The sequence below is a fragment of the Mustela putorius genome, unplaced genomic scaffold (genome assembly GCF_011764305.1).
Source record: "Mustela putorius furo isolate JIRA1106 unplaced genomic scaffold, ASM1176430v1.1 tig00003853_pilon_pilon_pilon, whole genome shotgun sequence".
Lineage (NCBI taxonomy): Eukaryota > Metazoa > Chordata > Mammalia > Carnivora > Mustelidae > Mustela > Mustela putorius.
In genome coordinates this window covers 51,390,422-51,405,963 of record NW_025422005.1, presented here as the reverse complement: position 1 = coordinate 51,405,963, position 15,542 = coordinate 51,390,422, and the positions used below count along the sequence as shown (strand labels likewise).

Sequence of the window (15,542 nt, the reverse complement as noted above, 5' to 3'; positions counted from 1 at the left end):
CCACCCACGTGCCCCAATTGTTGTTGTTGTTGTTTTAAAGATCTTATTTATTTATTTGACAGAGAGAGACACAGCAAGAGAGGGAACACAAGCAGGGGAGTGGGAGAGGGAAAAGTAGGCTTCCCACGGAGCAGGGAACCTGATGCAGGGCTTGATCCCAGAACTCCGGGATCATGAGCAGAGCCAATGGCAGACACTCAATGACTGAGCCACCCGGGTGCCCCTCTTGTTAGAGTTTTAAGTAGTTCATTCATAACCTTTCTCTTCCCCCACCTAATTTAGAACCTTCTTGTCAGAGACAAGAAATATTAGTTTTAATTCTAATGAAATCTAAATTAAGTGATGTGCAACCAAGTGAACTTGCTAACAGTTGCTGAACTAGTTAGATTTACCTAGTCATTGGCGGCACCAAACAGCTGCAGGCCTCAATCACAAAGAACGTATTTTGCTACGGTCATGGTATGACAGAAGCTGAAAACCTGAATGTGTCCTCTCTGAGAGCAGGCAACCCAAAATGTGTTAAGAGTGGCTGATCCACAAATGCTCAGCTCTTCTTCTAAACTCATTAATCAGATAAGTCCTCCTCCCTCCCTCAGGAGAGGAGTGAATAAGAGGTAAAGTTTTCTGGTGCCTGGGTGGCTCAGTCTGTTAGGCGTCAAACTCTTGATTTTGGCTCAGGTCATGATCTCCTGGTTGTGAAATCAAGTCCTGCCTCAGGCTCCATGTTCAGCTTGGAGTTTCCTTGAGATTCTCTCCCTCTCCCTCTGCCCTTCTTCCTGCTCCTGCTCATGTGGACTCTCTCTCTAAAAAATAAATAAAATCTTAAGAAAGAAAAAGAGGTAAAAGTTCACATGTCCTCAGATGAAAATTCCTCCCATTCTAAATAGTAGGAAATAAGTATTTTCTCACCTAGCCCGTCTTAGCTATTAAATTTAGCTGTATCAGGGGCACCTAGGTGGCTCAGTTGGTTGAGCGTCGACTCTTGATTTTGGCTCAGGTTATGATCTTGAGGTAGTAGGACTGAGCCCCAAGTTGGGCTCCATGCTCAGCAAGGAGTCTGCTTGTCCTGCTCCCTGTGCTCCTCCTCCTACTCTTTCCCCCCGCCCTCTCTCAAATAAATAAATAAATAAATAAATAAATAAATAAATAAATCTTTTAAAAATCCAGCTGTATCAGAAGAAAAAATACTGGCTACACACACATGAGTAATTTGGAGGTTTCCCAGAAAGTATATACAATATCTGAAACTGAGGTACCCTTAGGAGGGCCTGGAGTATAAAAATCTAAGGGGACGAATTCTACCCAAAACAATATCTAATTTAAATAATCCATGTAAAGTGCTAAACACATTTCCTGGCATGTCAGAAGTAGTCAATTAATCAATCTTCTTAGCTTCTATCATTATTATCGCAGTGACTGCTGTTCTGTACACAGCCACAATTCACTTTCTGTGTGAAAACACAGAATAAAAACATTTAAATGGCTGGTCAAGTCCTGGTCCAGAATATAGAAACATTTTACAATTTATAGCACTGAATTTTGCAGAGCGCTTTAACATATATTATCTCATTTGATTCCCAGAACAACCCTGGTAAGGCAGATATTATGATGGAAATTGCGTTTTGTGCTGGAGTTAGATTATAAAGTAACATGTCAAGTAAAAAATCAAATATAAGAAAAATTAGTCACAAAATCCCTTCAAGTTGCCCTTAACTGTATACAAGCATACCATCTTCCATTGATCTAATAGCTTTTCCTCCATTGTTAGAAGAGGTTGATGTCTTCTTGGCTGAACTCCAGATGTAATAACTAGCTTGTATTTAGGGACTATATTGTACAAAAATATAAGGAAAGTATATTTAGACACTGAGATCCTATCCCATTTTCTGTAGCAAGATGCTCACATTATAAAATACTAAAGGGAGGGGTCCCTGGGTGGCTCAGTGGGTTAAAGCCTCTGCCTTCAGCTCAGGTCATGATCCCAGAGTCCTGGGATCAAGCCCTGCATCGGGCTCTCTGCTCAGCAGGGAGCCTGCTTCCCCCTGTCTCTCTGCCTACTTGTGATCTCTCTCTGGCAAAGAAATAAATAAAATCTTAAAAAAAAAAAATACTAAAGGGAGGGGCACCTGGGTGGCTTAGTCAGTTGAGTGTCTGCCTCTAGTTCAGGCCATGATCCCTAGAGGCTGCTTCTCCCTTTCCCTCTGCCTGCCACTCCCCCTGACTGTGCTCTTTCTCTCTCTGACAAATAAATAAATAACATCTTTCAATAAAATTTTAAAAAGGGCACCTGGGTGGCTCAGATGGGTTAAGGATCTGCTTTCGGCTCAGGTCGTGATCTCTGGGTCCCGGGATCGAGTCCCACGTCTAGCTCCTACCTCAGCAGGGAGTCTGCTTCTTTATCTTCCCATGCTTGTGCTCTCTCTGCCCCTCTCTCTCTCTCAAACGAATAAATTCAAATCTGTAAAAAGTTTTAAAAAAATACATAAAGGAAATGAGACTAACTGGAAACAGCAACTTCACACCATTCTTACACATTTCTCTGTGTCCCATAATCCCTGGAAAGAATTAAAGGCAGCTTCACATTTCAGTGGTTTTTTTTTTTTTTTTTAAAGATTTTATTTATTTATTTGACAGAGAGAAATCACAAGTAGGCAGAGAGAGAGAGAGGAGGAAGCAGGCTCTCTGCTGAGCAGAGAGCCGGATGCGGGACTCGATCCCAGGACCCTGAGATCATGACCTGAGCCGAAGGCAGCAGCTTAACCCACTGAGCCACCCAGGCGCCCCAGTGGTTTTTCATTCTCTCTTTCTCTCTCTTTCTCATACTTTTTGTGTTGATTTGTTTAATTTGAATAAGCTAAATAGACATATGTATCAAATGATTATCATAATTTGACTAAATCACCAGGCAGCAAACCCCAATCAATTTGATTTCTATCACATTTTCCTTTAATTATATGACATCACATCCTCCCATTAACCAGATAGGATAACTGAGATGATGTTTGCAAGCTCAAAATTAGGTGTTTGCCTGATCAGATCCAATCTAGGCAGATAGTGACTTCTCCTAGTGAAATTTTACAGCAGATCTAGAAAAATGTTAAAATTAGTCCACCTAGACCAGAGCTCAGCAAAGACATAAGGCACATGTCCTTGTTCTTGTGAAAGTGCTATCATATCTTTAATGACTATTGTCAAGACCTCTCATCCACAAGACTGAAAAATACCCTGAAAGTGAAAAAGTGATTTACCAAGTGGCACTACAGAGTAAATTGTTTCACATTTGTTAAGTTGTGAGAACACAAAAATGATACCTCGCTCAAACAGATGGAAGGGACAGTGGTATCAGCAACTTCATTTTTAAATATGAAATGTGACAACTATTGGTATATGACATCAAAGGAAAAAAATAAAGGTAGCCTCATGAAAATATGACCGCTATAAAATCAGCAAAACTGTAAAGTAGAAATAGTCACCATTTTTGAGCACTCCAAACATTATCATAGTAAATCTTCAAATTATGAACCCCATTTTATAGATAAGGAAACTGAGATTCACACAGACTAAGTAACTTTGATGAAAATCATATTTAGGAAATGACAGAGCCAGGACTTAACCCTAGGACTATTAGATCCACAGTTCATATCCTTTCCAGAATATCATTCTGGACCTCAAATAATAAACCCTCCTTAGCAAGGGAAGGAATTTTGAAAATACAGTATAGCAGTCTCTTACACAGTACATTTTTAGCTCTCAAAATTTTTATATTTTTTTAAAGATTTTATTTATTTATTTGACAGACAGAGATAACAAGTAGACAGAGAAGCAGTTATAGAGAGGAGGAAGCAGGCTCCCCGCTGGGCAGAGAGTCCGATGTGGGGGTCGATCCCAGGACCCTGGGATCACGACCCGAGCCGAAGGCAGAGGCTTTAACCCACTGAGCCACCCAGGCGCCCCAGCTCTCAAAATTTCATAAAGTTTTTCCTCACACTTCATCTCATCTATATAAGAATATTTAAAATCAATAAAATGTAATCCATTATGTATGTATATTGAATATACTGTACTAGAATGATGGTTCCCCAAGTGGAGGGTGGATTCATTCTCAGTGTCCTGTGGAGTAGGGCTTCAATTTATTCATGGGGCCCCATGGATGGTGGTGGTAGAGAGGGATGATTCAGGCTCCTACCCTATACTACACTATATACTATCAATATCAATAAAGGACTCATTAAACTGCTGGAGGTTGGAATGACAGAAGTCTTGGGGAAAAAGGTATCTTAGAGGCACCCTGGATGGCTCAGTCGCTTAAGCCACTGCCTTTGGCTCAGGTCATGATCCCAGGGTTCTGGGATGGAGTCCTGCATCCAGCTTCTTGCTCAGCAGGGAGCCTGGTTCTCTCTCTGGCTCTGCCTGCCACTTAGCCTGCTTGTGTTCTCTCTCGCTGACAAATAAATAAATAAATAAAATCTTAAAAAAAAAATAGATATCTTAAGCCAAGGTAAAAGTAAAATTAAGGGGGCACTTGTGTGGCTCAGTCAGTTAAAAATCTGCCTTTGGGTCAGATCATGATCCCAGGGTCTTGGGTTTGAGCCCCACATCAAGCTTTCTGCTCTGTGAGGAGCTTCTTTCTCCCTCTCCCTCTGCCCCTGCTTGTGTTCCCTCTCTCACAGTCTCTCTCTCCCTGTTAAATAAATAAAATATTTAAAATAAAGATTTTTTTTAAGTGAAATTAAGGTTTAAAAAAAATCTCTAAATTTTTAAACAGTACCCAAAAAATATCCGTTGGCTAAAAATCTGAAATGATAGTTATAATACCATAACTCCTCTCTATCTCTCAGCTAAGTTTTCAATAACAATCTTTACATGGGCAAATACAGAGTTCACCAGATACTTCCAAGTTCAATGTCAGGACTAGGACTAGGAATTAGTCTTGTCTTTTAATCCAATCTATTAATACTTGCACTTGATTCCCTCTAGCAACAAGAGCAACTTTATCATAAAGTCATAATTCCTGATGTATGTGGAAAGGTGATGCTGTTGAAGTACCATCAATAAAGCAGATGTTTCTCAGTGGTTGTGATTAATTTGTGCTGATCCGGATACCACCTTGCTCTTGTAACCAACATTTACATTTGCAAGATAGTAGAATTTGAGAGATGGCTTACTGGCATAATCTGTAACAATGGCAGAGGAAGAAGCTAACTGGGCTATATAAAGACTAAATCAATAGGACCACACAAACTACATATAAATTTGCAAAAAAAAATTGCATTAAGTGCATAAAACTAAAGGGCATATCCTCATGGTCCTAGTGGAAGGGCAATAGTCAAATAATCTTGGATTTTCCTTCCTTCTTCTTTATATTAAATAGTAGAATCCACATAAATATTTTTCAGAGAAGAAACCTCGTTTTATATGGTGAAGGTTGAGTTGAATGACAGGTAAGAGATAACTTTATGCCAATGGTTATAGCAATGAAAGAGAAATTAAATGATTTAACTTAATTTTTTTTTTTCTGGTTAAAATAAAGAACATGAAATTCTAAAACCATCCCAAAAGACTTTTACCGCCTGTATTGTCTGAACCCAATTCTAGGAGAGATGGTAACTAGGGGTTTCCAAATGGGTCTCAGAACAAGGCTCCTGGAAGACATGGAACACATACACTGAATACAGAACCCTGATGCTTTCAGTTTTAATGTAAAATGTAATGTAATGTAATGCTGTTACTACTTCACAGTTTTGCTGATATAATTTAAAAGCCAAACCACATTGAATATTGTTTCTAGATTAAAAAAAAAAAAAAAAATCCGGGACGCCTGGGTGGCTCAGCTGGTTAAGCAGCTGCCTTCAGCTCAGGTCATGATCCCAGCATCCTGGGATCAAGTCCCACATCGGGCTCCTTGCCCCGCAGGGAGCCTGCTTCTCCCTCTGACTCTGCCTTCCACTGTGTCTGCCTGTGCTCGCTCTCGCTCGCTCTCTCTCTGACAAATAAATAAATAAAATCTTAAAAAATAAAATCCAACACATGATATATAATCATCTTATGGAATCTTATGGAATGCCTTGGGTGGCTCAGTCGGTTGAGCGTCTGCTCAGGTCATGACATCAGGGTCTTGGCATGAGGCTTCTTCCTCAGAAGGGAGCCTGCTTCTCCCTCTCCCTCTGCCTGCTGCTCCCCCTCCTTGTGCTCACTTTCTCTCTGACAAATAAATAAATAAAACCATATATATATATATATATATATATATAATTATCTTATATGGTCATCTTTATTATTAAAATCTAAGCAAATGACTCTCAAATCCTCTATATTTTACTAAAGAAATAAACAAGTTCTATGAAAGAAAGTGTAGCAAATAAAGATGCCCCTAAGAGCAATGAATGTTTGGTGAGGTTTGATTCCTCTTCCACTGGAAAAAACTGAAGCAGAGGCTAGTTCAACCCTGAAGTATCCTAGAGGGGGTTTCCCCCTTAGGTTGGTGGTACAACTGTCTGATGCTCTTTCGGGTAGAAGGCGGAGAAAACATTCCAGAAAATCAAATTATATTATGAACCTGACATCTCTTACAACTTTTAGACCTTTAATAAATATTTTTAAAATCCTTTCATTTAAAATACTTAACATGGTATTTACAAAAGCATTATCTATCATAAAGAAGGGGAATAAAGAAAAAAAATGGGAAGAAAATAATCACCCAAACTCTTGAAAAAGACCTGATTTGATCAATTAATAGCCTTTCTCGGGGCGCCTGGGTGGCTCAGTGGGTTAAGCCGCTGCCTTCGGCTCAGGTCATGATCTCAGGGTCCTGGGATCGAGTCCCGCATCGGGCTCTCTGCTCAGCAGGGAGCCTGCTTCCCCCTCTCTCTCTGCCTGCCTCTCCATCTACTTGTGATTTCTCTCTGTCAAATAAATAAATAAATAAATCTTAAAAAGAAAAAAAAAGAATTGTTTAAAAAAAATAGCCTTTCTCATCCTCATGCCCATGGTCCTCGCTTGTCATATGCTTAGACAAATCATTTCAGTTTTCCCTTTTGCGCTAGGCAATGTTAGTAAGAAACTCACAGGGCATTAGTGACAACGGTTCATTAGTTGGCACAGTGGGCTCCTACGAGGTGCAACTAACCTGGGCTGCTACCCAGAGGTGCTGCCTCCCAGGTGGAGCTTGAGAGCAAAGACAACATTCAGAGTTTGGGTTGTTCTGGCGCTGACCACAAAGCTCTCTGCGATACCAAGTGCACGCCGCTTGCAAAAAAGGGTAACTTTGCAATATGTTGTTGATCTTTGGGAGAAAACTGAGTCTCTCTTACCATGCATGTGTCGAGAGAAGAGAATGGAAGGGATGAAGTGAGGAAAAGAAGCAAAACCCTTCTTCAAAAAAGGCGTGCACTGCAGCCCCTCTTGCAGATCCGGGGAAGGAGAATTCAAAATGCCAAGTCCGCTTAAGAGGTAGCCGGCAGAAGCCGGGAGACCTTGCGGCGCCTTGACGGCCGGGCGAACAGGCCCGGGTTGGCGATACTTGGGACTGTCCACCACGCAGGCCGGGTCTCCGCAGTCCTCACGACCCATCCTCCTTTTAAGGCTCGCCAGGGCTGTGGCCTTAACTAGAACATAGGAAGCTTCCTCTTGGTTTCCCAGAGATCCCAGGCTGGGGCTTCCAAGCCGCCCAGGTCCACTCGGCGGGGACTTGTTTCGCGTGGCGAGCTTCCCTAAGTGCCTGCAAGTGGGGCTCCGCGGGAGAGGGCCGGGAGGAGAGTCCCCACCGCGCCCTCCGCTGCCCCCACTCCCGCAGCGGGTACCTTTTACAGGGTAATTAATTCAAATTCTCTTCTTCTCTCCCTTCAGACAGGGGGAGCTGGAGTCCCACAGGCCGAGCCCTAGTGCCTTGCGCAAAAGTGGACCCAGAGTGGGAGGGATGGGGAGGTACCCACGGGGACCGACTGCGGACATCGGAGCGCTGTGGATGGACCGCTGACCTGCAGAGTAAGGGGAGGTGTGGGCCCGGAGTTTCCGCCTTCCTTCTTCTCCTCCCAAATCACGCGGCAAAAAGGAAAACTAGCCCTCGGTCTCTGCAGAACCGCCCAGTGCTGGGCTAGCCGCGCTCGCGCGGGTTGGGACGCAGGGGACTTCAGCTCCTCGAAAAGGCCCCAGGGTCTAGGTCTTCGGTCTTCCCGGAGCTGAGTCCCGCTGCGCCCCGCGCTTCCTTTGGGTTTGTCTTTTTTCTTTTCTCTTCTCTTCCCAAGCTTGCTTGCCCCGTGGTTTGCCTTTTCCTTTCCTAGCTGGAGAACACTTTTTCGTCCTCTGAGCATTTCCATAGCTTACACTTGGGCTGCTGAGTTACCTTGGGGGCAGTTACAGAACCTTCTGGGGCTGTGTGAAAAGAGGTGAGGGTGTTCTGGAGGAGTGTTTTTCTGAAAATACCTCCGAAATTCAGCCCCCAGGGAGAGGGGGGACTCAGACAAGGGAATGAAAGTGTTCCCTCCTCCCCAACTTGGCACTGATGGGAAGAAGCTATATGCCTAAACACAACGTCATCTGGAAAAGAAGAACTGGGGTATGGGTTTTATGTTAAAATAGTGAAGGGGATTAATGTAATTCTTATTTTGAGAAATTCTGTTATAAGACACCCCCTTGGGAAATAAAAAATAAGATGACAATGCTTTCTTATGACTTCATGGGTGATTTTGCAACATTTCTTTTCAAATCTTGTTCTGCACACCCACCCTCCTTGGCTGGTCTTGCTCCTGGGGAACAGAAAATGGCCGCCTGTACATTCCTAAGAGGGCAAGGGGTGGGGGTGATGATAGTTAAGAGAGAAGTTGGCTCTAGGTGCAACTGCCAACTGTTGGAAGGACACAAAAGGATGGTGCTCTTTTCTGTGAGTTTACGTTCTGCCTACCTTTAATTCACCCCAAAGTCCATGTCTTGTGCTAATGGGCATCTGTCAACGAAGAGCTCCTGTTTCCCTACTTGCCTCAGTTGGTGGAAGCAAAGGGGCAAACAGCAAAGTGGACCACTCAGCCAGAAAGAAACATGCCAGGCCTCTGGAGCTGGCCTGATGGTCAGGCCCAAGTTATGGTGGAAGGGCTCAAAACCAGGAAGAGACTCTATTTTCTCAAAGTCCATTCTGATTAGCCTCTTTTACTCCATCCTTCCAGCCAGCAAGGGACTAGAATATGTTCTGTGACTCCTCTTAGAAAAACCCACTTTTTACACCTAAATTGAGTTTTTCAAAACCAAACCAAATACTGTTGGTGTTTGGAAGAGAGTTGATCCTCTGTCCAGAAGCCATTAAAAACACTAAGTAAACTCCTTACATTCCCTTAGCTCCTTAGAGTTTATAAAACATTTTTCACTGACACCAACTCAGCTAATCCTGCAAGCCCAAGCATCAGGGGGACTCCTCATTCTCATTGTAGCAGTAAAGGAATAGAGACTCAAAGACACCAAGCAGCTTGTACAAGGTCAAAGTCACAAAATACCTATCCCTGATTAAAACCCTTTCTACAAGGCCTCTCTCATTCCATTGCTTCCCATTATCCCCTCCCATGAAATAGGCCCCCCACCCCCTCATGACTGGGCCTGGTCACCCTGGGAATGTTCTTCCAACACCCCCCCCCAAGCCCCCAAAGGGGAGAACATTGACTAATTCAGGCTGCAGTTTGCCACCATCACAGACAAAAGTAGAGTCCCAATGGACACATGGCTTTGGAACTGCCTTTCAGATCACATTCTCTTCTGGACAGTTCTTCAAGGAACCCACATTAAAACACATCCCCCACCCACCAACCTTTCATGTTCCCCTCACTGCCAAGACTCTCCCTATAAACCATGTAAAATAAATAACCTCAAATATAATTCTTAATAGCAACCAAGTCCATGTTTCCTCATCACTAAATTTTATTGCTTCCCAATCTTTAAGACAAATTTCCCATGGGACTCTGGCCCTTTCAGAAGACAGGCCGAGGAAGCGGCTTTTCCAAGATTCTACCTGGATGCCCCAGGCCCTGATGATGAGCAAGGGTGTCAGGGTGTTCAGAGGCTTTGAGACAAGGAGTGGCCTCAGAGGGCTGGAGCTGGACGCTAGGAGACAAAACCGTAAGTTTTCCATCTGCTCGTCGCCCCCTACAGGTCACATCCGCCATCGCAACGAGAGCCCATCATAGTCCGTTCAAGTATCTTGATCTAGTCTAGGTTCGCATTTCCCTGGACCTGCAGAGTCACCCATTCCCAGAGGAACTGCGTGCAGGGACCCCACTCAGGCACTCAGTCCTGGGGAAGTTCTAAGGGCTACAGGCCTCGGAACTGGATTCACTTTCTAGAAATGAGTGCTGAAGGAGGTGAAAACCAGTTTAAATTCGTGTGTAGCCGAAAGCTAAAATTCTCCCCTATAAAAACCAACCCGCTTCACCCCCCCTTTTTTTAATTACAAATAAATCTGCCTAAGTGGAATAAAAAGCGGATATCAGTCGTGTTGCCTTTAAATCTCAATGTAAAAGGAGATTTCCGTGTCTTTCGCGGCTGGTGCCCGCGTTCACATCAAATGTGAGTTTCAAACACCCCCCCCCATACCAAATGCTTGCGTTCATTATACATAGTTGTATTTTCCCCTTCTGCTCTAAACCTTCGTGGCTTAACAAGCTTAAACCAAAAAGAGCTTTTCAAAGTGGGTATAGCCAGATCTATCTCCAAGACATCTGCCAGCACTTTAAACAGCCGCCGTCCCATTTGGGGTCTGACTCTGGGAGTCTCCTATTCTCCAAGAAATAAAGGAAGGATACCATCTCCAGGCTCTAGTTCAAGGTTGAGAAATGACTAGAAGGAAAGTTGCTGGCGGATCACTCCTCTACTCCCTGCAGCCTAATGCAGCGCTGGAAAACGCCCCGCGGATCTCAAGCGGCGGCTTGTGGCCGAGTGTCAGGCTGCGGGCTCAGGCTCGGCCGGTATTGCTGCTATGCGTGGAAATATGAGCGAGTAATTTTATAAGTAACAAAGGATCAGGGATGGAATGAGGCCTCTGTTATCCAATGTCATTTAGAAGCCTTGGATCAGCAGCTTCTTGAGGCTAAAAGTGAATTCAAGAAGCCCTGCCTTTCCCTTTTCCCAGGGGTGTCAGCTAAAATTAGAAATAACCTCTGTGTTTGCACAAATCATGTACCATTTGCTGTTTGTGTAAAAACCGATTAGCCAGACACAACTGTGAAACAACTTGTTACTTTTATAGCTGCAACACACAAACAAATTTAGATCCGTTTAGTTTTCCTTGTAAAAGGAGATTAGAAGGGACTCGCCCGGAGACTGTGTGGTCCATAATCTCTTCTCCGTGAAGGTTACTGTTGCGCCTATCCTGCGAGGTTGATTATCAGGTTCCTGTTTATCAAGTTAAACTATCTCACCCCCGGCAGCTTGTTTTATTTTAGGACCCCGATCCAGGAGTAATGTTTACTCAGGACACAATAATGTTTACTGTTTACCAGGAAAACAGATTCGGTATTTTCGAAGACGTGTCTTTCAAAGCGACTCCCTAGCCCACGCCGACAGCAGAGGAATAAAGCTCGGATCCGAAGCCGGATGGCATCTCCACGACCAAGAGCCGAGGTGGACGCCACTGACAGGGACTGGCCGTGTTTTGCAAGCAGGACGCGCATAGGGCCGAGCTGGCAGCATTGCTACCGGTTCCGGTATAAAAAAGCGATTTCGCATAAGTAATTGTAACAGCTAAATTAATTACAAAATAATTAGAATTGATGCCGTTTGAGGTTATGTTGGTGGTGAATGGGAAACGACCTTCCGCGTCTAGACGTTTTATTTCTACCTTAATACTTTAAAGGTTGCAACAGCTGAAATGCACATTAAAAATAATCTACGGGGACATCTCCCCATTCCTGCCCTATGATCTCTTTTCCCACTAATCTAGACTGTGGTTTGCTTTTTAAAGATTTGAAAAGAGGGGAATAAAGGTAAAGGGGAGGGGTGATGTGCACCTGTTTTTAAAAGGGTGTTAAGGCCCCTATTCCTTGGCCTTCCAAAACACTGTGGGTTGAGGAGAGAGGAGGCATTGGTAGGAATCCTTCAGGAATCAAAATTATGTTGTGGATTTATTATTGCCATAAGAAAAGAAATATCTTACTTGAAAATATTCTGAAAGAATAAGAATTATGTCTTATTGATCAGATTAATATAGATAATACAGTTTCACTACAAAAATAAAACTGCCATTACATACATTTAAAATTAAATGTTTATTTACCATTTCTACTTAAGGAATGAAAAAAATTTTTAAATGTAAGATTTAAGTGCTAAAATGGAGGATGTTTGTAATTTACATATTTTGAAAGGATAATTGAAATGACCAAGAACTCTCATTATGGAAGACAAAAGTCTGGTATTTAAAAAAAATATGTTTAAAGATTGTGTGGTTGTTTAGACTTAAGTTTTTTTTTTTTTTAATGGCAGCTTATTTTATCTATAGAAATGTCTGGTCAGACTTAATGGATTGGTATGAATGAGATCATCACCCACATCCCAATTTTGTGTGAAAACTAAAAGAAAAATATTAATACGATTTAAATTAGGCATATTCTTTCCTTTCTTCAGTTAAATTTTTCTTACATTGCAATCATGCATAGCTAAGTTTAAAAGGGTCATTATTTGAAACTCCTTGAATTTCTGGTAAAGATAAAATACAAATACAATTTTAAAATATTGTTTACCTCAGACATCTAAATAAAACACTAGGGTGAACATTTTAAAAATTTATTTACAAAGTTGTGTACAACACGATGGAATAACATTTAGAATACCATATATATTCATTCATATATAAACAGACTTTTATAATAGAATGACACTTTTTGCCTTTTGAAAATTTTTATATTTAAAATCTCCCAACGTCTCTATACATTTTTTTCTCACATAAAACTGCGGAGAGTGAACCTTCAAAAAAAATGAAAGTTCAGAGCTCTAAATCTACTGAATTTGTTTTTTCTTAAAAAAATAAGAACCCCAAAAGGAAAGTCAATAATTTTTATACAAATATGTACAAAGATTTCCCTCCCATTCCTACGGTACTGAGAGCAGGAGCCGTCGGGGTACATTTTTGGAAAATTCGGTTTTCGGTTTTACCTGTACCGCAAGCTATTCCCGGCGGGCGTGCGGTGAGAGTTTGCTCCGCCAGCCTAGGTGTGCGCGAGGGGGTGGAGGCCGCCGAAGGTCGGTGTTGAGGGGTCGGGGGGGCGGAAATGGAGGAGAAACAGAGTCCGGGATTGGGCCGGGGGGCCGGGCCCGGGGCGGGGCGCGCAAACTAGAAGTGCAGCCGCCACCCGGCCCTGGGTCCCGGCCACCGGCGCGTCCCTATTGAGCGGGCCACTTTGCTTGCGCTGCAGCGGCGGCAGCAGCGGCGGCCGAGGCTGCGGGCTGCAGGAACTGTCCAGAGAGCGGCACGCTCAGGATGGGCGCAATGGTGGCCGTCGTCCGGCTCAGCGACAGCGGCTGATGCGTGGCCATGAGCGCCGCGGACTGCACGGTGCCCGGCGGCCGTAGAAAGGACTGTGCCGCGCTGCCGCCCCCACCGCCCCCGGTGCCCCCAGTTACCCCCGTCCCCCCAGCGCCCGCTGCCGAGCCCCCGGGCGCCGCGGGGCCTCCGCCGATGATGTTTTCGATGCTGAACGACGGCCGCGCGCTCGGCTCGGACTTGATCAGCGACGCCGTGGTGCCCGCAGCGCCCGCCGTGCCCGCGGCGGCCGCGGCGGCGCCCAGGCTGTTGAGCTGCAGCTGCAGGCCCGGGCCGAGCTGTGAGCCGAAGGCGGCCGCTTTGCGGCCCAGCTCGCCCGAGGGCAGCAGAGGCACCGCGGGCGGCAACACGGGTGCCACCGGCGGCAACGCGTAGGGGTACTGGAGCGCCGCCGCCGCCGCCGCGGCGGCCGCGGCAGCCGGGTGAGAGTAGGCGCCAGCCGCGGCCGCGGGGTGCAGGCCGTAGGGGCGGCCGTAGGGCCCCGCGGCGCCTGCCGCCGCCGCTAGGCTGTAAGCGCCGAAGCTCTGCATCATGAGCGCCGTCTGCTCGCGCAGGTGCTCCTGCTGGTGGCGCTTGAAGCGTTTCCGGCGCCGCAGGAAGCTGCCGTTGTCGAACATGTCCTCGGACTGCGGGTCCAGGGTCCAGTAGTTGCCCTTGCCCGGGTTGCCCGGCTCGCGAGGAATCTTGACGAAGCAGTCGTTGAGCGAGAGGTTGTGGCGGATACTGTTCTGCCAGGCGGGGAACTTCTCCCGGTAGTAGGGAAAGCGGTTGCTAATGAACTCGCAGATGCCGCTCAGGGTCAGCTTCTTCTGCGGACTCTGCAGGATAGCCATGGTGATGAGCGCGATGTACGAGTAAGGAGGCTTCACCAGGCTGTTCTTGGGCTTACTGGGGGCCAGGCCTCCCGTTGCACCGCTGCCGGCGCCCGGCCCGCCGCCGCTCCCGCCGCCCTCCTCGCCGCCAACGCCGCCCTTGCAGCCGTCAGGTTCGGAAGCGCCCGCCTCGCCCCCTGGCCCTGCCCCGGCTCCAGTCGCCTCTTTGGGCAATGCCAGAGGCTGTTGGTGCGGCGGCTGAGGCTGCCCATGGTGGGGTGCCGCGGGCGTCACCTCGTCCGCCTCGTCCAGGCGCAGCTCATGCGGCCCCACGGGGCTCTCGCAGCCCGCGTCGCTGTCCTTCTCCTCCAGCCCGTCGTCGCCCTCGCCCACCACATCGATGTCCACGTCCTCGGCCGTCAGCACCGTCTGGCCGGACATGTCGCTGGCGCTGCCGCCGCCGGAGAGGGTCATCCCTCCTCGGGGTTGGTGGTGGCGGCGGGGAAGGATCGGCGGACGATGGGAGTCGTCAGGGACTACCGCCGAGCTCCGGGGAAAGGGGTTTGAGTGCTCCCGAAAGATGGGAGACTGGGAAAGGGGAGGGGGGCGTAGATGGTTCGGGGCCCTCCCGGCTTGGCTCACACTCGGCAGCCCGGCATCGCGCGGCGCGGGCACTGCCGTCTGCCCCCCGCAGCCGCGCTCCTCAAACTCCTGCTGTCCCTGGCGCTCGGTACTAGGCGCTCGATGCCGCTCCGGGCCACGACTGCTTCTCCACGCCGCGCCCCCTCACTTCGTCCGCGGTCCTCGGCCTCTGGCCCGGGCGTGGAGAGCAAGAGCTGTGCAGACGGGCGCGGGACGCCGGGCGCCGAGCAGCTCCGGAGGGCGCGGGAAGGGGCAACGGGGGGAGGGGGGTGTCAGGGACGCCAAGCCCCCGTAGTCGAAAGTCCCGTTTTAAGGACTGGCCTGATAGATTACTTTCTACTTAAAGATCCAGCGGGAGGCGGGGCCACGTGACCGCGCGTGACGTCAGGGCCGCCGCGGAGCCGGCCAAACTCAAGTTGGTTCAGGGAATTGTCAACAAAGGGACGAGGGACGCGCCACTCTGCGCGGTACGGTGCGCCAGCATCCCGCGGGCTCCGAGGGCGTCCTGGCCCGCCCCGGGACCCCAGTCTAGGTTGGAGCCCCGCGCGGGGTCGAGGGAGCCTATGGGTGTGAGT

At 46.8% G+C, this 15,542-nt stretch overlaps 1 protein-coding gene across 1 annotated transcript; it reads right to left on the bottom strand.

The window, feature by feature from the left end:
* Positions 1 to 12,781: 12,781 nt before the first annotated feature.
* FOXD3 (forkhead box D3) lies at positions 12,782 to 15,324 on the bottom strand. The gene has a single exon (XM_045064657.1). It carries the CDS (start codon positions 14,797 to 14,799, stop codon positions 13,354 to 13,356), a length of 1,446 nt encoding a protein of 481 aa, XP_044920592.1. The 5' UTR covers positions 14,800 to 15,324; the 3' UTR covers positions 12,782 to 13,353.
* Between the last annotated feature and the right edge of the window lie 218 nt (positions 15,325 to 15,542).

What these genes read in the sequence shown, in the direction of transcription:
- FOXD3 (XM_045064657.1), bottom strand. Translation starts at nt 14,799, where the DNA reads ATGACCCTCTCCGGCGGCGGCAGCGCCAGCGACATGTCCGGCCAGACG.